The sequence below is a fragment of the Tympanuchus pallidicinctus genome, unplaced genomic scaffold (assembly GCF_026119805.1).
Source record: "Tympanuchus pallidicinctus isolate F22 unplaced genomic scaffold, pur_lepc_1.0 scaffold8, whole genome shotgun sequence".
In the NCBI taxonomy this organism is placed as follows: domain Eukaryota; kingdom Metazoa; phylum Chordata; class Aves; order Galliformes; family Phasianidae; genus Tympanuchus; species Tympanuchus pallidicinctus.
Window position 1 is genome coordinate 8512155 of NW_026294802.1, and position 24967 is coordinate 8537121.

The 24967-nt window shown below is 45.3% G+C and overlaps 1 protein-coding gene across 5 annotated transcripts in view; it reads right to left on the minus strand.

Annotated features, from left to right (window-relative positions):
• The window catches only part of HIPK2 (homeodomain interacting protein kinase 2), a 121996-nt gene that overhangs the window by 80367 nt on the left and 16662 nt on the right, over positions 1–24967 (minus strand). For all 5 annotated transcript variants that reach the window (XM_052667254.1, XM_052667258.1, XM_052667255.1 and 2 more), the window contains exon 2: positions 1249–2347. In XM_052667254.1, the coding sequence (XP_052523214.1) occupies positions 1249–2347 (1099 nt within the window). The remainder of the gene's footprint in view (positions 1–1248; positions 2348–24967) is intronic.

Here is a 24967-nt window from a genome sequence, read left to right on the forward strand (position 1 = left end):
TTTTTTTCCAAATACTCTCTATGTATAAAACAGATTTCTGTCCTATTTACAAACAGAGCAACTATCTTGCATTTTCTGTTACCCAGCTGAGGAGCTGTGCGCAATGCCTGAACAAATTTTCATTATATCAGTCATCAGGAAGGATTACATTTTCCCTCTTGCCCCTGTTTCACAAAATTACAATAACAAAAGGGCCTGAGCATTTCTAAATTCAGCTGTCCTCTAAAGACAAATGTGTTTTTTTTTTCTTCTATTTCCCCTCACGCGTGGCTGAGCCAGAACTGTTTTTCTCAGTCCTTAGGATGCCGAACAAAGCTGAGTGATACCAAAGAGAAGGTCTGAGGAGAACATCTATGGAGGGAGCTTGTCTCTTGGAGTAAAAATGCAAGCAGGAGACTACCTTCCAGAGTTATGAGAAGAGGCTTCCTTGCTGAAACTGTTTTACAGACCAAAGGAGATAGAGCTGATTCACACATTTTGCTTTGAGTGCACCTACACACAACTCAGAAACTCCATCCAAGCACATGACGTACCTGCAGTTAAAATCACTAGAAGTGGGAATCGTCAATCTCTGACAGGTTCTCAGTCCAACCCTAGACTGCTGACAATACTCATTCATCCCTACCAACAGCTTCCCACATAGAGAAGAGTGCATTCAGCTCCGCCAGGTTGCCTGATGCAGAGCTGATGGGAGCCAACAAGAATCCTCCCACTGATTCCAGTAAGTTTCACAGCCTGTGTGGAAACTACTCCTTGACAAAGCATCATCCGCACCCGTACAGCTGCTTTCCTGTGGGCCAACCTTCTTTTTTGTAAAATGCCTGGTTTCACCAATCAACAAAGGCTGGAAGACACAGACAGCGTATAGATTACTTGGCTTAAGATCTCCCTGAAACCAAGAACCTACTTGCACTGACTTGGAAAAAAAATGTGAACTCTCTGTATCAAGTGCCTCTTTCCAAAAACAGAGAGAAGGAAGTGCAGACAACACCAAAAGGCTTCCTGAATTGAAACTCACAGTTTTTTTGCAGCCAATATTTTATGGCTATTTACAAATTGACAATGGTTTTCCTTGCAAGTAAACTCCAAGAGCGAATGATAGCATTTTCTCTTACCACCAACAAGCCTTTTTAAGAGCCATTCCAATTCAGGATTAAGGGATGACTCTCATTCATCTGCAGCAACGAAGGAAAATTCCTGTAGGTAAAATACTTCACCTAGTAATGTGACTTGAGCCCAGTGTCTTACCTGTAATATCTGGATTGAAGGTAGGTAGAACACACAGCTTTAGACACATGGCTAGCTGATCCGAAGTCTATGACCTTGACCCTATATGGCTGTCGGGATGGATCTACCAACATGATGTTCTCTGGTTTAAGATCAGCATGAATCAGTCCCAAGCTTTTCAACTTCATTAGGGCAGTTGCTACCTGCTGGAGAATTGGTCGAATGTACTTAAGGGGCAAGGGACTGAATTTGTTTTGTTTTAGGAAATCATAGAGGTTCTGCTCTAACATTTCAAACACCAAACACGTGTGATTCTTGTGCTGGAAGCACTCATACGCACGGACGAAGTTATAGTCATCTGCACTTTCTGTGCTCAGCCGAGCCAGGATGCTCACTTCAATCTGGCCTTGCCGGGCATAGGAAGGATGGTTCTTTAGGATCTTGATGGCCACAATCTCATTAGTGCCACGTTTCCAGCATTTGACTACTTGTCCGAAGGTTCCCCTGCCAAGAAATTCTAACACTTCATACGTGTTGGTCATGGAACAGAGCACCTCATGTTGCACCAGCTGGTAATCCCCTTCGCTGTTGGAGCCACTGTTTTTGGAGGTGGCCGTGGAGGTGGTGGCGGTGGCTACAGTGGCCCCACTGGCATTGTTCTGAATCATTGGTGGATGCTCTTCAATGATCTGCACGCTGCTCGTGTTCTCAATCTCCTCACTCTTTCGCTTAAGTCCACATTTTTGGTAGGTGTCCAGAAGGCTCACAGTGCTGCGTCGCATCAGGTTATGTGGCCCGCCCAGTGTTTGCCCAGACACTGCCACCACGCCAGAAGTGCTGTTGGCGGACGTCACTACGATGTGCCCCGTGCTTGCTGGGAAGATGATGGTCTGTTCGTAAGGGATGCTTGGATTGGGGATCTGGAGGGAGGCGTTGACGGCGGCTGCGGCGGCTGCTTGGGAGGACTGTACGTTCTTGCTCTGGCTGTAGACTTTACTGTGTGTGCCGTACCCAGTCATATCCCAGTTTGAACTCGGCTCTACTTTCAGTTTCTTCACGCTACAGAAGGCACTTGACTGAAGGGTGTGAGGAGAGAAAACTTGCACATGCGAGGCCATACCTGCAGTAAAATATCAGAGCGAATCCAGAGTCAATATGCTTTCCCCAGTTTGGTTTTTTTTTCATTTGTACAGAGGCAGTAAGGGAGAATGGGATACAGATTTCGGATGCAACACATGCACAAAAATGAAATTCTTCCAGAATATGTATTCATCACAAATAAAATATTATGCTCTAAAATAAATCATTACTCCCAACTGAACCATACTAGCAAACACCTAGCAAAAAACAAATTCTGCTCTCTTGCTCTGCCCCTTCCCATTTTTAATAATGAGAACATAAATGTTATTTTTTTCCTCCTTTGCCCGAGGAGACTCCTATTCCCATTGTCTCCAGGAATACATCTACATCTCTTTTGCTGATGTAAAATACTGCAAAATATTCTGCCTACGGAGGCCAAATTGCAAATCCTCAGGCTCCTTCTGTATTAAACAGCTTGGTGGATCTGACCTAAGACATCTGTTTACTCCCATAAAGCCACTAAGTAGCTTCTGGCTTGCGGAGAGCCAGGATGGGACCAGAAGAGGACACGCCATGACAAATGGAGGTGCGCTGGCAAAGCTGAGGAGCCAGGACAGAAGCAGCAGATGATGTCCCAGGTTGCTTGCCAAGTCCGTGTGTGGGAATCATGTCCAGAGCTTGTTTCTGCTCAGGGACACTGATGATTGAGTTAGACAACATGATCTCTACCACACGCTCTCAGTTGTCTCAGATTTATAAAATTATGTTCATCTATTCTTATGCAAAGTGACAAAAGCACCACTGGAAAGCAGATCCCCTGGAAGTGAACAGTGTTGTTAACAATACAAGGTGCAAATTAGCTTGTGGAGGAATCAGGTCTATTTAATTTCTAAGAAAAGAAAAGAACCTCTTTTACTGTGTGCTTCTTTGGCTCTGGAAAAGATAATGACCTTCTACACTTTTATTCAAAAAAAAAAAAAAAAAAAAGGAAAAAAAAATGGGAAAAGGAAATCCCAGGGTGCATTAAAAAGAGCGTGTCCAGCAGGTCGAGGGAGGTGATCCTCCCCCTCTACTCTGCCCTGGTAAGGCCTCATCTGGAGTACTGCGTCCAGTTCTGGACTCCCCACTACAAACAGGACAGAGATCTCTTGGAAAGAGTCCAGCGGAGGGCCACAGAGATGGTGAAGGGCCTGCAGCATCTCTCTTATGAAGAAAGGCTGAGTGAACTGGGTCTGTTCAGCCTTGAGAAAGGAAGACTGAGAGGGGACCTGATCCAGGCTGATCAGGCTGCCCATGGATGAGGGTGGGGTCCCCATGAACCGTCCCCACTGTCCCCATGGAGCCACCTAACCGTGATGGCACAGTAGGAAGAGTGCTTCCTCCACTCCAGCATCACCCCTTCATCTGGTTTCACCACAAAAGGCAAACCAACCAACCTTTTTGTCTGTTGCCAGTTTTTCTTTATTATAAACCAGAACGACTAGGGAAGAAAAAGACAATATGCTGAGCTAGCATTGTTGCTGAATTATTAAGCACAAACATAACCTTGAATTGTTTGCAACTTTAATAAGTTAAGAGCTGAATTAATGCTTCAGCGACAAAAACTCAACAAACTCGGTAATGCACATGGATAGCTCCTTCACACAGCGATTTGACAGTACCAAACTGTCAGCTCCCTTTCATAAAATAAGGCCATTCTCCACTAATCTGTGTTCTTCTTAAGTTAGTATGGAACCCATATGCACACATACACTCTCATATACATATACACTTATACCAGCAAACACAAACATAAGTGCATGCTGCCAAAGCTGGGTGACACAGTCAGGCAAGCACACTCCATTCCGGATGCTGTTTGCTGCAATTTGTATGAATTACCCCCACCTCAACCTACTGAGCAGCAGCTCCCAAGGTCCCTGCCCTGTAAGTGCTTTCTCTCATCCCTCCTCTCTGCGGGGCAATGAGGTTGCCACAAATGCTGAAGCACGCAGCAAACTCATAGAGCCACATCAATATCAGTCAGCCTGTCATCCTGGGCACCACTGTTGTATGTGAGTAAGGCAGAGCTGTGTTTGTTTTCCCAGAGATTAATCCCATAGATTAGGAAGAGTCATGGTGTTCTTTTTAGTACAGAGCCAACCTTTCTGGAGTGCGGGGTTGGCTTGATGTATGTTTTCCCCCTGGACGCGAATAATAAAGCAGATGTAATTGGTAACATATTGTGGACCTAACTGAGGTGTAATTTATAGCTTTATGGCTTTCATTTTGTGGTGCACTTGAGCAATATCTCTTCATACAAAATAAAAAGGGGAAAAAAAAGGATTGACGCAGAAGAAGGAGTTTCATCTCCCGAAGTCCCCCAGAATGACACCAGAAGAACCAATGGCCCCCAAATTAAAGTCTGAGATATGAAGAGCAGCAGCTGCAACTTTCTGAGCACTGCTGTGAAAATCAGGATAATCACTACCATTAGGAGACAGACTTTCAACTGGTGCAAACTGGCAGAGCTCCAGTCGATATCAGCTGACGCTAAAAACAAGGTCAGCAGTCACTCAACATCATCAACGTCAGAAGGCTGCCTGTGCCCTCATTGAAACGAGTTGTTGTTAGGATTTGGTTCCCACATCAACAACAAGCCCCTCGCTGTCCTGCCGCATTGTTTGTGCAGGAACAGGGTACGCTGTTACCCAAAAACAGGGGATTGGAGAAGGCAGCACAGACATGTGGCTACTGGGAGGGCTGTGGACTCCACTGCTGCCACTGCCACCCTTGTCAGAGGTCATATATAATTGTGAGAAAGATTTTTTTCCCCTATGAAAGAAGGATGAAATTTTCTTTCTTCCGTCCAAAATGATTTTTGCTAGTCTGAGGTTTTAGGGGACATGTCATAAGGAAAATAGCTCAGCTAGCTCTTCAGCATAGTCCGAAACCAAGAAATTACAGTCTGATTGGCAGCTTGGTGATGGGAAAGGAAGGCATCTGCAGCTAAGTCATTTTTATTGCAAATTTGCCTGTGCAGCTAATGGGAGAAAAACACAACCCTAAATTTCCCAAGGACATTACCAAACCGTGCTGGTGGCATATTCTCTTTTTTTTTAAATTATCTTTATTCCATAGCAATAGTAGCAATAGTAGTAAATGTGAGTAACAGTCGGATGGCTTGTTACAGGGATCAAATTCGACAACGCAGCCTGTGATACAAATTACAGCTACAGACTTTTGATTGTGTGAGGTTTGCCACGACCCAGTGAGGAGATGGGATGGCTGCAGGAGGGCAATGCTTTCTGGTCCAGCCCCGTGGCAGTGATGCTCTCAGCATCCCAGAGCTGGTGCTTGGGAAAGGAGCATCCCCACACCTTGGCCCAGGGAGCATGGGGCTCAGTTTTATACAGATCCTGCATGTGGTGAATCTCTGGGCAGCGAGCTGGGCAATGCATTAAGTAAAATTGATGGTTCCTTTCTTTAATAAAGAGTTTTAGGGAGCCATTTAGAGCTCTCACACAATTGATAGTGACTGGATTTAATGGGGTCTTCCCCTGTCCTTGATGTGACTTAGGTAACTCTCTGCAGCATCCACATGAGCTGAAGTATGCAGCATGCAGTGAGGGGACGATGCTAAAATAGACCGAATGACTTTGATTAAAAGACTTGATTTTTTCTTCTTTCCCAAGAACTCCTCCCACATCAGCTTGCATTTAATAATAATTTAGCAGGTGCTATTTACAATTCAGATGGCCTTCTTCTGCGCGTGCACACAAATCCCGCAGCCACCTCACCAGGACTTCCAACAGGTTTCAGGAGAGCAGATGAGATGAAGTTCCCTATCCACCCACCTCACCCTAAAGGGCAAAAAATGCACTGTGGGGACTAAAGAAAGAACAGTTTGAAAGTCACCAATGTTTTCTTCTGCTTCACTCAGAGCACTTAGTACTGATTTATACAAACGGCCTTTGCAGTGGCAGGAGACCCAGCCCCTGCCCTGTATTAAGCAGGCAGTAAGACCTTCTGGAGTACCTGCAGAGCTGCCAGTGCACTGTAACCAGAGGCTGCTTGCTGACTGCTAGGAAAGCGACAGAGCCTGCTTGAAAAATACTGTAAAAAGCACAAGGCGTGTGTTCAGCATATAAATGATGCGCACAAGACACTCCTGAAATAAATATCTTTCTCTTCTCCCCAGAGAAATGCAAGCCTGAAAACTCACATGCACACCCAGGTTACAAAGGCAATGAAAAGGGGATCTGCCAGGTATGCCTAATGTATTGCACCTTCAAAATCTCCATGTCTGAAGCACAGTATTCTTCTTCAAGGTGGCCTCTGTGTGGCTGCTTTAGAGTTCCCAGTACCACACATTTCTGGAGTTTCCTTCAGATTGACATCCTTCAAGAGTACACAAATTCCTTGTGCTAATAATGTTTGGAGAAACCTCAAAGAAGAGTTCCAGCCCCAACAGCCTCAGCTCCTTCCTGTTGTTGGTGAGCAGAAGATGTCTCAAGAGCTTTCATTCCAGGTGAAAATCCCTCTGCCCTTCTGCTCTACTTTTCCCATCCTGCTATTAAAACTGTTTCATCCTAATTAGTAGATTCTTAAATGCTTCAGCAGGGCATAGTGGGTCTCAAAGATGTGACAGAGCCTGCCACCTGCACTGCTCTGGCTTCATGTTGCTCTGAACTGCCATGTTCAATCCACATCCTACAGACAGGGGAAGAGCACTTTTCAACCCACAGAGTAGCCATAAACGCAATCAAATGATCTATTTGAACAACTCTTTCCTCCCACCTCCCTCCCACCTGCACAGTAGGTCTCACCACAGCGAGATGGCAGGGGACCAAGACCACCTTCACAGCCCTGTATCATCTGCAGCACCGTGTTTGCTGTTTCACAGTCTGCTCTGCAATTTTCCTACTTAGCCAGATAAAAGCTAGCAACAAGGACCACCAGGTGCCAGCAAGCACCACCTGGACAGCAGGGTGGATGGCACCTCAGGTCTCCAGTGTGGGCATGGGCTGAAGGCTGGTGAGATGGTCTCTCACCGCTCCTAGTGAAAGATGTGCACATGCACAGCCCCCACAGGGGCAGCATCTCCCAGAACTATGGCATGGAGACTGTGAGGTGGAAGAGCTATGCATATAGGAGCACAGCCAGAGCCCCAGCACATCCTGTACATAGGGATGGGGCTGCACCACTCCAGTAGATCCCATGTTGGAAGCTCAAACACAGAGGCTGCTCCAAACCACATCCATCTATGCCCACCACACCTGGTGGGTCACTGGACCGCACTGTGCAAGCTAGATACAAACTGTGGGCAATTCAATGAGCCCACTATGCACCTGAAACACCAAACTCCAAGGAATTAGTGAAAAGAAGCCACTGCCAATCACAGCCCTCCCTCTGAACCATCTGTGCTGTCTTTTATTTTGCCTCTGTAGACCAAAGTCAAGTCCCTGCAATATCAAGCTCTTCAGTGTTCATTCACCACAATCTCACATCTTACCACTACAAACTCCACTCTTCCATATCCACACTAATCCACAAAGCCTTACTATTAGATAGCTTGTTATCTACATTTCCATCGCAATTCTTATTCATCCCTTTGATGTGGGTTCAGGTGCCCATGAGCCTGAGTAACAGTCTGTGGGCTCTTCTCACATATTCCTGGGTTTAAGCTTGTGAAAGAAAATCGGAGACAAATATATACACTTAGATTAAGACTTTAATTACACTTCACTGAAGGATTCTGTCGGGGTCACCTCCATCCCCACTTTAATGAATTACAATAATGACAAGAGATATTATAGATTTCCTCTGCAAATCCTGTGGCTAGTTTATGTTTCCCATTACAGTTAATTAATGACACAGCACCTGAGAACGCAGGTTAAAATATTCCTCACCAGAGGCTCTGCTGCCTTGTTATTTCCCCACCAATGCTGCAGCAACTGACCTGACACAGAATTTGAGGCCTCGGTGTGAGAAGGCCCAGCAGTACGATCTGTGCTACCCCAAACTGGGGGGATAGCTTCATGGCCCAGCACAATCAGAGCAGAGGAAAGCTTTCTCTCCATGAACAGCCCTGCTTTGAGAACCTCATTCTGGAAGCCAGAGGTAGGATGAGGAAGAATGAAAAATGAAAAAGATCAAGACTGTGGGACTGCTGGCATCCCTGCTTAGAAGCTTTGTCTGTGGAAGACACTGAGGAATTCCTATCACAACACCTTGCCAAAGAAGTTCATCTTCCCAGCTTCTTGCAGAGGAGGAGGCAGAGGTGAGGCCAGCACGTGGCTCCCAGCTGGGGCTGCAGACAGGGTGATGGGACAGCCGTCAGTTCACATGCTCAAGGAGCAGGACCGTGGTGACATTTGCAGCACTGCCCTAAATGATGTTTGGCATGCTTCCATAATCCTCCATAAGCCTCAGCCAGCCTCTCCAGGCATTCAGAGAAGATGGGAGGGAAAGCTATCGAGGAATGACAGAATCACAGAATATCCTGAGTTGGAAGGGGCCTACAAAGATCACTGAGTTTAAGAAATGTTTTTTGGCTTCCCCACTCCGAAGACAAAATGGTGTCAGACGAAATTCACAGCTATTTGGATTCATGTGCCAAGCAGGACTTTTTGGTAACAGCATATATGTTCTGGTCAACCTTCTCCCTCCCACTGTATGGCCTCTGTGGAAGGAGAGTGGAACAGTAACCACAGCATGTCTACAGAACCTGAAGTTTCCTCTGGAGAGCTCTATAAGATGGACTGAGAAGTAAATACATAACTTGTGTTGCCTTGTACTCCAGCTTAACATGTGTGCAGGCCCATACTTTCAACCTCCAAACAGATCTGTAATATGAGAGTCTCTGGGTTCTTACAATCTCCATCTCTGATTACTACTTGCTGACAGAGCTGCATCCTGAAAGCAGAACTGGAAATAAGAAGATTCTCAATGTGACTCTGCTTTCCAGGCGGTGTGGCTCACATCACTCAGCTGGGTCACTTCAGTTTCCATCTTCAAAACAGGGGGTGACAACATCACCCCATCTTACAAAGGAAACAGAGGACTGGCTTCATTTCCAACTCCAGTTCCCTACTTGGCCATCACCTATATTAGTTTCCAAAAATGGGTGTTGGGGGCCCTGGAAAAGGGACCAAAATGAATCAAGTGTTTCCCTGTGCTGCCTGCCTTGTGCCCTACTCACCCAGGCAGCACTGGCACACTTGTGGCTTCCCTCAACATCTACCTAGTGGGAAGGAGACTTGGTTTTTTTCCGCAGCTGCTGCCTCATCTGGATGAATTCCCACCTGTAAATATTAGCTTTGTAATGTTGATGACTCCAACATACCCACAGTTTGATGAAGCCACAGGGGATGGCTGGCACCTTGCAAACTTCGCTCGACAGAAGCAACCCTATTTGTGAAGGCAGGACATGGACAAGGTTTGTTGGAGTCTCAGGCTGAGCCTCTCACTCCCACAGGATTTTTTCATAAGTGTTTCATTTGCAAAGAGGCAACTGCATGACATTCAGTGCTTGCTTTGTTTACGAAATCTGAAACTCAGATCAAGCACTAGCTGGGCTGAAAAGGTCAGTTTGCCTGTTCACAAAGTCCCTCCCTTCGTTTCATTTCCATCAGGATAAAAACCTGTTGGAGAGAAACAAGCCTCTGGTGAGGTTTGGATGCAATACACAGGACCTAGGCTGCTAAGGAAGATGAAGATGCAAGAAGAGTGGTGGGGAACTTGGGCAAGGAGCTCTGCTGCATCACAAAATTGAGGTAGACAGATTCAATGATCTCTTGACTATCCCAAAGCCAGGGTTAACTAGCCCACCTTGCTTCTGCTGTAACGTCTCTTCCTTTCAAATGAGAAAGACCAAAGACATGATTTACAGCACACTACACTAAGAGCTATGGGGCATTTCAGGAAATTAAAAAAAAAAAAAAAAAAGGCTACTGCAGGTTGATTACTCAACCAGCATTTAAATTAGTTACAACAGTTCAGTACATAATCTGTCTTCCACAGGAACAGTAACATACATCCATCCAGAAAACAGCCCTCCAGTTCTGAAAGAAAACACACCTTGAGCATTAGTTTCTCACCTTGTCTTCCAGATTTTAGCCTCTTCACTGCTCAGGGCTAAGAAAACCTCCCAAAAGTGAAAATAATGGCTGAACAGTCACAAATCATTTTGCTGTTATCAATGGCTTTTTGCTTTGCATTCTGAATTGAGAGTATGAAACCAAAAATGTACGAAATGGCAAGGGTTGGGGCCTCCAGCATGGCTCAGAAGCTGGAAGGGCAGATGTACGTGGTGGGCCTGAGCTGCCAGGCCCAGCCTAAGACTGGTGGGGAAGCACTAGGTTTAGGGTTTGAATGTGAACTCTTTCCTCCTCAAAAACCAATTCAGTCATCTCTTTACTTCAGACAGCATCTGAAAAGTGTAACCCTACAGAAAAGTGTCACTTAATTGTCTCCAGCTCTTCTATGCTGAGAGCACCGAGCTGTTCACAAAGAAGAAAGTGACAGAGGGCCACGGTGCTCTCCATGACGACACTCAGCGCTAACAAGCGTATCCTTGGGAACCCTTGTCATCATCCAGGAGGCCCAATGATTTATTCTGCTTTATTTGAGGCTGCATTGATCCCTGTCATACGAAACACATGACCACTCTCCAACACACAAGCACACGCTTGCACTTGAACAGTCACAGGACAACCCATTGCAGGCAACGAATCTCCTTCAGAAGAAACAAATGAAGCTACTCCACTACCTCACGCAATCCCAAGGAAGTGCTTCTGGACATCTCCCTGCTTCACTCTGCTGGCAGAACCTGCCCCACATTTTTTACAGCAGCATTCCCTTTAAGCAAGGTCCAATAGGACAGGGTCAGTTCAGTGTGCAGAGAAGAATCATGTCGGGCTAAGGATGGCTAGCCTGGGTGATGCACAAAGCTCTTGCTAACACAGAAAGAAAACCTGATTTAGGCATGGGGATAAACTACATAAAGCATTTCAGAGCCTTGAAGAGTGAAGATCCAGGAGCTCACGAGAGGATATCTGACTTAAGAAAGAAACATATAAGGCCCTTGTGTGTGATGAAGAAGCTCAGGGATACCAGTAACTGCCTACATCCCTCCGTCAAAGCTCTGAAATAGAAGAAATCAAAGGAAGCCATTAAGAGAAAGAAAACAATAAAAATCTCTACTGGTACCAGCAGAACTCCCTATCTACCATCAGTCTCTCCCCCAGGATTCCCTTTTGTGTAGAATATGATTATTTATTGACGTATTTATTTACTCAGCTTTACAGTGTTTAATGCCATAGCTGTTAGGCTTTTTGCACTAGCAAGACTGAAAAACGATGAAGAGGAACAAAACTGAACTTGGAGATCCAGTATGACACATACCAAATGCCTTCTGCAGAGCATGCTACAGTTGTTCTGGGCTAGAAAAAGAGACTGACCTTCAAAAGCAGGGCCCTAGGCTAAGATAGCCCCACCATCAGACTGGCTGTACACATTCCAGTCAAGAAAAAGCAAGCATATGATATTTTTGGTGGAGTACAGTGAAAGAGAACCCTTGATGTAACTTCCACTTGGTGATTTACAGATGCTAAACGGGGCCATGCAGAGACAAGGGCATCTGAGCATGCCTTAACCCACATAAAACTGCCTACACTGGTCACTGCCAGTAACTTCTGAGCGGCATTCATGGGCACAGCACAACAGCTGAAGCCAAACCTACAGAATCAAAAATCCAGGTTAGAAAGAATAGTTAGCTACGGACAGGTGGGCTAGCTAAACAAAGGTGCTGTCAGACCTCCTCCTCATTCATGGCCCTATATTTCTGAACTGACATATCACTATGTACTTTGCAACAATCTCTTCCATAAGCATCTTCTTTGCACTACCACAGCTGTTTCTGCAGCCATGTCCTTTTAACCCACAAAAGCCAACTTCTCCTTTTCATAGAAATTAGAGAACTTGGGCTAGACACAGTGGGACAAATTCAACATCATCAATGCAATGCTGATACCACAGCCAAGTTGCCTAGTCTCACCTACTGTCTTTGATCAACAGTGAAAACAAAGTCTGGCCAAACTGAGTCACAAGGAAAGAAGTTTCTGGGAAAGCAATCTCTGCACGAGTTTCTCAGAAGATGAAAATACACTGCTGATTCCACGGATCCAAAAAACAGATCAGTAAGATCTTGTGGTCAATCACAAGAGCTTTTGATAGATCCATGAGAACCTTGGGCTATGTCTTATGTCTAACACAAGAATGACTGGAGAGAAAAACTGCCTGAGGTGGACCTGTGTTGCTATAGCAATTATGAGAATCCCATGTATCCTATCCCCAAATCAATGATGAGAGGGAATAACTGCCAGAAACGGCTAAGGGAATTTAGTACCACAAGCCCTGTGAGCATTCATGAGGCTTTGTGCATTCAAAACTCACGGAAAAACTTTCCTAAAACAAATATTCCTGTGGGTGAAGAGACTGGAAACCAGACTCATCAGAAATATATCAACTAGGAAAAGAATTTCAGTGGGAAGGGGGCCAGCCTATACCCCACTTAAACACCCAATTCATTTGAAGCTTTGCAGCACTTCTTCATGGCCATAGTCTCTGGGTTTGGTTATTATTCGTATCTGAAAATAGCCACACTTCCCTCTTTAGTCTTCCTGGGCTCATGGGAGACTGCAATGAGTCACCAGAGGACCAGCTGAGTCATCCAGCCAAAGCTTGGGGAGAGATGAGAAATTGGTCATCACATCCACAATTAAAATGTGGATGACGGCAGCTGTCCTAGCAACCAACCGTTCATGAAACAGCATGGGCTAGAGAGCCTGGCCACTACAGCTGTTGTTTTAAGCTAGATAAAAAAAGTCATAAAAGAAACCAGTACAATGCCAAACAAGCACTGATCATTGGTTTCGCACCTGACACAAAGTCCTTCTCCATTCAGCTTCCCTATCCAGTCACATCAGGAAATAGGGAGTTCCTTACCTCAGGAGTTCCCTCCTTCATCTTCCACATCCATGGCAATTTCTAGCTGGTTTTCAGACTTCTACACCTAAGTCCCAGTTCATTTCATTTCTTTAGCCCATCAACAAATCTCAACCAAAGCTGTTTCAGTACACACCTACCTGAGGGCCAAATAGCTGTGACCTTTAAAGAACACAGGTCTGTAATTCATTTTGATGTCTATTGTTTTCAGAATGAAAGAGAGCAGGGCAACTGCTTTTGTGCACAGAAAATGTATTTACCTAACAGGCTTTTTATGGTGATCGCAGAAGTTTTTTAAGTTCAGTATTCAGGACCCGGGGAGACTGTTAGCTCACTCAGTGTGCACAATGCACCACAACCTCACATTTCAGCACCCAAAAGATGATGCTAGTCCCAACCTACTGCCCAGCCCAATTGAACATGCATCACCCAGCTCACACCATCAAGCATGTCTCTGACACACATGCATGGATAGAAGTGCAGAGTGGAACCTCAAGTTCTGCAGTGCCAGCCATGTTAAGTTTAAAATAGACACATTCATATCAGTGCCTACAAAATCAGTGTCCCACGACACAGAGCTTGTCTTAATCTCTGTTCACATTTATGGTATTCTGACAAAAATAGAAAAAAAAAGATACAGCTGAGTGACAAAAAATCACTGGGGGCCATGGAAAGCCCTAATATTAACTATTATGGAAATATTTACTTCACAGAGGAGACAAATAAAAGAGGGAAGATGTAACTCTACAGCAAAATGAATAATAGGTAGATCTCTAGGGAACATCTGTTCTCCCGTGTTGTCATGGAAGAATAACACTGACTTGAAAGGACTGGAACACATTTCACAGCTGCTCGGGGAAACCCATCTCTGCACAGCTCACCATCGCTCCCTCAAATGCACTGCCAAAGCTGAGCGACCCCAGAGCTCTATGGACAACTCATGGGGCAAGTGAACAGTGCATGGCACTGAGGGCCTGCATGTGAGATGGCACCAGACTTCCATAAAACTTTTCTGTCTTTCCCAATCGTTGATGCCACTCTTGTTTTTTCTCAATCCTTCCATCCAGTCCAACCCCTGAGTTTCAACAAGGCTACAACGCACCTGTGCCTCCACTTTCAGCCATCTGTACCTTCTCTCCTTTTCTCTTTATCAAAAAAAGAAAGAAGAGTCAAGAGGTTTGGATGGGCATCGGCAAGCAAAGGACCAACAAGCCAGCGTAACATCGGTGCCTTAGGGAAGACAGGTGTCAAACAGCAGCAGGTATAATGGGACATGTTCTTTTACAGGCTCAGCAGTAGAGACACTGAGCTGTTAAAATGAAATGATAACATACCTCCTGCTCTGCAGGGACAGAAAATAAATATGAAATTGGATCCTTGCAGCACCACTAGGTGCCCAAATTGATCCCTGTGCTCCCTGCTCTGCTTGCTCCAAGGAACAGGCTATTCCTGGAGGAGCTCTAAAAACTAAAGTCCAAGCAAGCGTTCTGACAACCCCTCACTTACTGAAGGCATCACAAGAAGCTCAATGAAGAAGCCCCCACACCTGGCACTTTTGGGTCCCAGCACTAAGGGCTGCTCCTGTACCAGCCACGCACAATGCAGTAAGCAGAGTTTGTGCCTCAGCACATGCAAGCTACAGTGAGCTTGTCAGACTGCGCAAGACATGAATCACAGGCATTGCCACAACAGCAACACAGTGTGCAGCCTGCAAAACAAACAAATCTGAAGACATCTCAAAACATAGATTTAAGTAAAAGGCTACTCTCCTGGAGCTGCCAGTATAGTTACACTAAAGGGCTTGCCTGAAAAACTATAACATATATATATATATATACTCTTCTGACTTGTGATACTTAAGAAATGCTTCCGCATGGGAAAAGCAAGAGCAACACTCAGGCTCTTCTCATGGGGCACTCAAACCCTGACCAAAAAGACACCTGGGATGCTGGAAGTGAGAACATATTTGTAGCAAAGGCTGCTCACTGCATGCAGAGGTTGCTCAGGGTCTTCTCCAACATAGCAAAAAAGCTATGCTGGAGAAATAGCAACACCTCTTCCTGATCATGTCCTACCACAGTCCTCAGTGAACTCACGAGGCTGAAGCATGGAAGTAATTCCGCAAGCATACCTGAATGGTCTCCATGGTGCCCCTAGCCTCCAGGGGGCAAACTTTGGAGGGAATGTGAGACAACTGCTCCATCTCCATTCATGCTAAGCCACCAGGAGAAACCATTCTTCAAGGCAGTCAACAAAGAGACCTGTCACTAGTAATGAGTGGATGTATATATAAACTTGTATATTGCAGTAAAGTCAGTGAGGCTAGTGACCATTTCACTGTTCTGTTTCCGTTTTTTAATCATCTCTCAGTGTTACCTCTTAAGCTACAGTCTTCCCAACTCTGGCAGACATGCCTCACCTTCCAGCTTGTGACTGCATGACTGTGACCCAAGGAGTGAATTAGGCAGGCAAAAGCAATGAGGAAAGGCACAAGGCCAGTTTCTTTCTTCTGGAGGACCCAGGCCAGCAAATTCAGCTTTTCCAGGTTAAGACAGTGCCTGCATTAGAAAATATTCTATAAATTCTTCATTTAACTGTTCCCTGAAGGCAGCCGGCTAGACCCTCCTGCTCCAGGCATGTGGGGCTGCGTCTGAGTTTAAGCATATGAATTGTCTTGACTGACTGCAGCAGGACAACTCATGCATTTAAAGCCAACCACATGTGTAAGTGTTAGCAGGATCAGCACATTAGTCATCTTCCCTTGTTTTCTGCAAGGGGTTCTGAGTAGAAAAAGAAAAACATAAAAAAAGCAAAAACCCCCACAAAACTTGTCGATACAGTTTAGATCCCAGAGTCATACTTGAAGCTAAATTAAATCCCTCTCTCCCACTCTCCCATTTTTAAACTGAGTAATTTTCTACCAGTTAAGTCTGTTGAAGCATTCAACTGATTTAAAAAAGAAATCTCGAGATAGGGATGGCCTAGGGAACAGATGCTAACTCCACAAGCTACATACTCACAGAAGGCCCATGCAGACATTCCATAGGCTCTCCAGTCCTGCATTTTGCCTTGTGGACTTGCCCTTTACTTCTCTCCCCACGACCAGTAGCACGCACATTCAAACACACTCTGTGGAATCACAGAGCTCATCTGCTCCTGTGGCACACTGTCCACCTGGAGTGAAAAATCCGCTTTGTAACACGTTGCTGCTGCGGCCAATGGTGATGTCACAGACCGAGCATTGTGAGTTCAGCTGGGGAAAAAGCAACGGGAACAGATGAACTCCAAAAATAAAGATATTGTTTTGATGTAAACAGCCTTTGCAGCAAGAAAATAACATTAATAGGTATAAGATAAATTGCTTTATCTAGGCAGAACTCTCAAAGTCCCAAGTAGGCACTGGAAGGTTTTTCCTTTTATTTCTGTTAAGACATGCAGCTGTATTCACTTTCGAAATAAACATTTTCTACCCCTTCTTTAATTTTGTTTTTAATACCTTAATGTCTCATCATTGTCCCAGAATAAGCAAACATCATCACTGTGCAAAGAAACAAACTCAGGAAATAACACTGTGTGTTTCCAACATGCTCCATAAATCCACAGGCAGCTTGCAAATGCTGTCTGGATTCCTGGGTGAGTGCTGTTGTTTTTCATAGAAGTCACGTATTAATGCATTGTGAAAAAAACCTTAGCCCCATTCAATTGCAACCCTTCCACCTTTACACTGAACACCAGAGGTTATAATTACACCCAGGAGCAGGAATAAATTAAAACAAGTGCTGGTGCCACCTCGTACTCGTTTTCTCAAAGAAAGGTGATCCCTTCTACCGTGTCTTATGCGCTCTGACCCAACTCAGAACAGATCTGGCTAGTGGCAAAAGGGCAAAGAGCAAGTTTTCATGAGACTTTTTCAGACATCAGAAATGGAATAGTGCACTCCCTGCCCCAGAATATAGCAGGTCTTCAGAGGAGTCATCACCCTCACCACCTCCCTTCTGCTGCTCAGAATCTCTTGGCTCTGGGGCTGTGCAAGCTCTGCAGTGGGAGCAAGGAGGTAGGGTACATGCATGTCATGGCTTACATCCTTACCACCCCTCCATCACAATGGTTATTTGCGAAGCAGCAAATAGTAGCAAAGCCAGCATCCTCCTTTTAGGGTGCAGAATGCAGGAGGTCTCTGCAGAGAAAAGACTCGAGCCCAAAGCCGGGTTTCCCTCCCTGGGATTCAGCCCTAAGCACAGGTACAGCTGTGAGGTGACTGAAGATGCCCATGCCAGTGCTTGGTCTCTTTGTGCTGGCACATGCACATAGTGCTTGGATCACAGGCCCCTCACTCCTTGCTCTCAGGGCCCTCAGATTAAGCAGAATCATCCGCTCCACCCTGACTTCACCTGCATGGTTTCAACAGAGCTGGGTAGGGCTGAGAGATCCCACCCAGATCTCTTGCCATCATAAAGTTTGAGGTGAAATGCTGCCCTGTGCAACAAGAGACATGATGAAATAAACACGAAAATAAAACTCTTTACTCAGAGAGTGGTGAGGCACTGGAGAAGGTCACCCAGAGAAGCTGTGGGTGCTCCATCCCTGGAGCTGTTCAAGACCAGGCTGGATGGAGCCCTGGGCAGCCTGTGCTGGTGGGTGGTAGCCCTGCCCATGGGAGGGGATTGGAACTAGGTGAGCTTTAAAGTCTGTTCCAACCTAAGCCTTTCTGTCATTCTGTGATACTATAAAGTTATATACTTAAGTTCAAATGTGTGTCTTTTTCTGGATGAGTCAATAGGAGGGAATGTGAAAAGGATCTGCTATTAAACAAAACAAAACAAAAAAAAGCAAGCACAAGAAATAGAAAGAGAAACTACAATTGCTTAAAAACAATTGCCTAATGCTTGAACAGCCATAATAACCAGCCAGTACTGGCAGACCAGTGTCAACATTAACAAACCTTTGTGAAAGCTCACATAGAGAAGGGAAAACACTGTTAGGACCTCCTTTATCAGCTTCTCAGAGGACAACACAAATAATAAGCAGTTCCCTCCCCAGTGTAACCTAACAGCATCATATCTTTACAAAAAAATGATGCTTGAATATTCTTTCTGAAATATACACTTGCTACGTACAGTCAAAATTAAAAGGAAATACAGGGCATTTTAAAGAGAAACTCCATGGGGAAAAGCAACTGCAAAATAACCAAACATCAATTATGAAAGCCACATCAAGAAGACATACATCCTAGTTTGACTCACAGTGCAGGCAGAAAGCAAGCAAGACTCTTAACTTGTAACGCTCAGTAAACATGCTTGGGTACTGAAGCGTAACCCTTTAAAATCGGTGTGTACCTATGCACCTCTTGTCACATCACAAATCCTTGCTCTCTGCACCCATTCCATTCACAGCACTGAAGTGTTCAGCTCACCCTTACGCTAAGTCAGTGCAGAAGCAGGTATAGGCCAACTTCTGCTGCGGTGTTCATCCCAGCCTCCCAGTAGCTTGGTCATCTGTAGTGTGATGATGATTTCTACTTAAAACCCTCAACCACAGCATCTTCTCCCCTGCTTTTGCCCACTCACAACTCCAAACTCACAACAGGCTGTGGGCAGTGCTATTTCGTTTTACCTGAAGAAACACATATGGGTAGAAAGGCAAAATATGAAAAAATGAGCAAAAGTAGGGGGATTTGGGGATGGTTCTGCCAATGATTCAGTGTTGGGTCATTTGCCCAATGTCAGTCTTGTGTATGTATGAAAATTTCTCTGGAGCAGGACCCAGCAGAGGGAAAACCCAGAACTGTGAACACCAGGGTAAAATCAGGAAACCCACAAGACCCACAGCAAAAAGCAAGGGGGTGATCTTGTCCCTATTTAAAACAACTTTCAAGTCTGTTGGTTTGTGGCATTAATGTTTAATGGTACACAGAGTTATTGTAGCAACACAACATAAACTGAGCACTTCTCACAAGGGAAAAACGACATCTTGGTTTGTCTGCTTTTATTTCAACCTCGACTTCTCTTTCTCTTGAGGATCCACAAATGCTCCAATTTGCAATGCCTGGACACAAGGCTTTAGCAGGAATACTCTTCTCTGATGGCCAATGGCAGAAGATATTTCCCTGTCTCTTCTTCCACAAACAACAGTTGCTGATTATTCCTCATGTCCACTCCATGTGACAGACAATCACACAGAAAACAAAACAGGTGAAAGCAAGATTATTTAAAGCTGCTAATCAAGAATGCAAGGCTCAGGAAACTTCAGTTTTATGGCTGCCTGTGCAACCTTCCTTCGTCCTCTTTTTCCTGGGTATTGTGATAGAGCTGTTAATTGCATAATAATTGCAGGTTATTTTTCTACAGGACCTTAGCCTCACCCAGTACACAGGATACACGGTGCTCATTTCGTGAGCAGCTTTTCAGTATTTCATCCTCCCTGCATCAGTTGAGGTGTGGCCCCAAGCCTTGTTTACCAGGTACCAGTCAAACTGTTCTGCAGACGGAATTAGTAATTTACTCATGGGCTTTCCTACCATATGCATCATTAGAGTAACTGAATGTTTCACAAACATGAAGGAATGTATTTTCACAATGCCCTCATAAAGTAAGACTCTGCATTATCCATATGGCATGGGCAGGGAATTGAGGCACAGACAGATTAACATGAAAAGCTTCTACTAATTTTAACTGTCTAACTGAAACTCTTAGGTCCCAGTTCTTCAGAGATCTGTTTTATCTGCTGCGGATGAGGCAACAACAATTTTCTGTAAGGCTTAAAACTTGTCCACGTATTGGCTAATGTTCTTGAAAACTGCAAAAGGTGTGCCTCTGATATACAAACTGTAGACATTTCCATGGGGCTGTTCTCAGTTCTTAAAATTCAGTGAACATTTCAATAGAGTTAGGAGTCTGCTCTTTTCTAACTACTCAGTCTGAGGTTCTCCCTGAAGGAGGAAGGAAGTCAGGCATCAGGCAATGTAGACAGGAGTGGTCATAAGTTATAAGATATAGAACAGATGGATGGACAGTTATCACAGGCAAGGACTCTTACATTGCTATCTATCAGTCTTTCCTGATTAGTTACAGGGAGATTCACAAAGTCCTAAATAAAGAACCACGTGAAAACTTCAGGCAGTGATTCATCTGTGTTAAAAGCAGCAAAGGAAGACAGACAAAAGGACAGACAGACAGACAAAGGAAAATAAAAATCATTCAATCCATGGTACCATCCTTCTTCAAAGAAACTATGAATTATTTTTAGGGAAACTTTTGTAGAAGTATAAAATCCAGCCTTCTAACTGCTCACTGCATTGGATGGAAAGAAATAGAGTGGGACAGCATGCAAACTGGCAGGAGAATTGCTTGCTCCTCCACCTTGTGAACATGCAAGCACAACCCCGGGATAATTCCTCATGACTGCTCTTTGCCACCCAAGCTGTATTCCTGGTGAATGATGTTATAAGCTGTCCCTCACCCCTGGCACACACCACATGCACACAGAGACGAACACAGACCCAGTCTCTCTGTCCTGCACTGAGAACTCTTGCTTTATATCCCTGCTCTTCAGATAGTAATGTCTTCTGACTGCATGAGCATTGACTAATTTAGTATTTTTAATTCAGAGGGATTTACAGCACTGCACTACAGCGCTCTCCTTTATTACACCCACTGTTTCTACTGGATCTGGGTACACTCTACGTACAAAGTTGTACATTAGACAAATTACACTGCACATTAGGTAAATCCCTCTAGAAACAGGATTAGAGGAAAGGCAAATCTTCCCCATTTCTAGTGTATAAATTAATATATCTGAAATCAATGTGAAGGAAGCGCTCCATGCCAATTTATGAAAAACAAAGATAAACATTCTTTGCAAGGAACCAAGTTTATATAGGAGATGCACTCTTTTTCTACTATTTTGCTTAATAAATAAAACAGCTGGTCCGAGGAATCAGGTCAATTGGTGTCTGGAAAAAGCCCCACTAAAGCTGCTATATAACCTAGTTTCTCAAGCTGCATGAGGCATCCTAATTTTGGAGAGGCAGAAGTCCATGAAGAGAAAGCCCGTATGCCTCAGCTTATGGCACTTCGGAGTTATGGAGTCTACGTATCCCAAAAGTAGTAGTAATTGAGGTATGCTGCAGAAAGATAAAGAGCTGGGCTCTGAAGGAGCAAAACAAGCGCACCTGATGCATTCAGATGTATGTGATAAATACAGATAGTGATCTTGGGGATGTCGATTTGCGGTCATCCAACATGAGAGAATGGGAAAGAGCACCGTTTCACATGTGCTCAGGCTCCCTCCAAGCCAGCCCACACACACGGCTGCCACAGCAGGTGACATCACCTCTCCTCATAGCGCTCCATGGCCATGAGATGCCATCTCTCCCATATCACACGGGAGCATGTATCCAACAAAAGCCACAGATGGGCACAGAGCATATTCCAGGCCCTGCAGTGAGCTGTGGCCCCAAGAGTGATTCCCACCACTCTCCCTCCTCCTCACCATCACCCTTCTCTGGAAGGCTGCAGGTTTTCATAGCCTAGTGGCCAAATAACTGCAACAGGTCCCTCTTAAGCACATAAGAGAAGGATGGCAGCAAGGAGCAAAGCACCACTCTCACGAGACAAGTCTAAGCCTGAGAACACTCTGCTGGTTATACGACATACCCTCACTGAAGAGCTCTGGTCACGGCCTGTTCCATGCCCACTGCTGACTGTCCCTGACCCCCAGCTGCCCTCCCCTGACAGCTCCATGCTGTTCCCTCAGGCCCTGTCGCTGTCACACAGAGCAGAGCTCAGCGCTGCCCTCCGCTCCCTGTGAGGAGCTGCAGCCGCCATCAGGCCTCCCCTCAGCTCCTCTGCTCTGCGCTGAGCAACCACAAGGCCCTCAGCCGTTCCTCACACACCTTGCCCTACAGACCCTTCTTCATCTCTGTAGCCCTTCTCTGGATGCTCTCTAATTACTTTGTGTCCTCCTGCTGTTGTGCCCCAAAACTGCACCCAGTGCTGGAGGGGAAGCTGCGCAGAGCAGAGTGGGACACTTCCCTTCCTTCACCCAGCTGTCTGTGCTGGGTCCAGGGTTTGGTTGGCCCTTTGGGCTGCCAGGTTACACTGCTGTCTTTCCACACACATCCTATAGAGACAAAGATGGAGCTAAAATAAGAAGTGACTTTCCTGAGCTTAAACAGCAAGGCAGCAGCAGAACTGGGAAATGAAACCTCCTGACCCACAACCCTAGGTTTTAGTCTCCTAAATAAGAATTCTCTTTCCTCATTAAAAAACTAAGAATGGGAGGAGAGAGAGGGATATTCTGCAAATGCACTGAACTTGGCCCTTAGAGGGCTAATGATATGAAATACTTCTTTTCTCCTTCTTACCTCCATTTCCCCTGATAAGGTTACTGTGACTTCAAGGACTATTCTTTTTTACTCGTCTATTTTCACTTAACCTGTCGGCTTGACATCATTTTCCTTCTGCAGCTGGAGACTGCTGTTCCCAAAGAGAAAGCTTCCTCCTTTCCTTCAACCTATCTGGTTGTCCTCCCATCACCCTAGATGGAGATCACTCTGATTTTTCTATCACATTGAGGTACACCAAAGTCCTATCTGCTGGTCTCAGCCTGCAGTAAGTGAAAGCCTAAAAGGGCACCCTGGAGGTAAAACCTGGTTGTTCTCTATTAATTTTTAATTTCAATAATGACTCCAGGGAAAGGAGGGAGATATAGGTCAGAGATTTAGGGGGCTGAGTTGTAACTCAGTGTCTTCTTTCTCTTTTTTTTTTTTTCCCCTCTCTTTTTTTTTTTTCCCCACCAAATTCAGAATTAGAGGGTTTCCCCTCAGTATTTCTCATTTATTCCTTGAACATTACAGGCATTAGTCAGCAAACTCCTGCTATTTCTTCAGCAAGCCCCTGACACTTGCAGACTGACTAATCCCTCTCTCTGCACACTTTGGCTCCAATTTCATCTGTTTTTCTCCCATGAAGAATGGGACTCCACATTACAGGTATGGTAGTCACTCCAAGGTACACTCCTACTGCCCCACAGCCCAATATCGTTTGATGCACACAACTGAAGAGCCAGGCAGGAGGTCACAGCAAGGCCTGCGTTCAGGTCACTTCTTAGCTTAGAGTAGTAGCATCCATAATCAGGGAGCAGTTATTGCCTAAAGCACAGGAATGTGGAGGATATCATGAATGAAGATCCAAGGATCTTCATGTCCTGGGATATCTGCTGGCAGGCCAGCATGAGTCACTTTGCCTCCAGGTGCCTTTCCTTGCCATGATGGAGATCCTCTGTCCTTGCTGAGGTATATGATGCCTCAGCACATGCAAGGTTTCTGTTTGGCTGCTGAGGTACAAAGACACGGTGAGTAAAAATACAGCTTCTTGTGACTCAAGGCCACCTCATTAGAGCATGACAGAAAGCTCCTGGTGTCCAGGCACACTTGCACAAGATGTCCACTCACAGACACCCTCACAGGGGCCCTCGTATGTAACTAAGGCTCATGTAAGCACACCCACACACCTGCCCACACTGTGGGTTTGTTACATCCACCTTTCCAGGTGATGCCGACAGCACACAGACCACTCTCCCCCATCTAGATTCAACATCCAAAGAGGCTAGAGCCTCTAGGCAACCCCTCAGGGCTAGATCATGTCCTCGGGCTACAGCAGGCACTAAGTCCCACCCCAGCAAGAAGGACACACAACCAGAGCACAGCACATCAATAAGAACTGGTTGGAAGGCTTGCCAACTTGATAGCACACGAGTTCATTGTCTACATGACCCCCACCACCCATCCCATGCCCCCTGATACCTGGATGCCCATTCTAGAAGGGTCTTCTGCATTGCCATGTAAGGAGGTAACAAAACAAATTGCTGGCTCCAGTGCCACACTCCCTCCTGGCGGATCTGTTTCTCTCTTCTTAACTGTTTCCAAGTGCCTGAGTGTTTTATAATCCCCACTGAGCAGTCCTTTAACTCCTTCCTCACTGAGCCCTTCCACCCTTCCTGGTCTGCACTCTCCTAAAAGGCAGAAAAAGTCCTTCAGGAGGGTTAGGGAGCACAGAAAGCAAAGGAGGGGGCCTGAATCAAAGAAGGAACAACAGCATCAGATTGGATGTACAAAAGAACCAGTACATTACTCATATCCCCAGCCTTCACTTACGCAGACAACTGAGTCTTCTATTAAGATTTTTTTTTTCTTTTTCCTATGGACATTTATGTACAGTAGAGGCTTACTTATTGCTAATCTCCTCTTGCTTATTCATACCATGAGGTCATACGTTTCTGCTGGTAACACAATTTTAAATGACACAGCAGCTCATTCTTTGAGGTCTGAACTGAAAGCACTTTCTTAGATCATGAGCAAATATGAGTAGATGGCTTCACACCCAGTGTCACCACCACCCCGATTCAGGCATATTGCAAAATCCTAGCAGAACTGAGTGCAGGTATCGCTTTGCCATTGAAAGGATCTTGGACATCTCAGCATCGGACTGCATGGGGAGCTCAGGCAGAGGGACACAGGACTTTGAAACAGCCCTGAAGTGTACCAGTGAGAGCCACACTTGCTGTTGGTGTGTTAAAAGCTGTGTAATGTACAGCTCTATTGTGTGTGTGCACAGCTCTAAGTGCAGATTACGAGGAGAGGGAGATGCTTGGCCTGAGATATGAGCAGACCCAC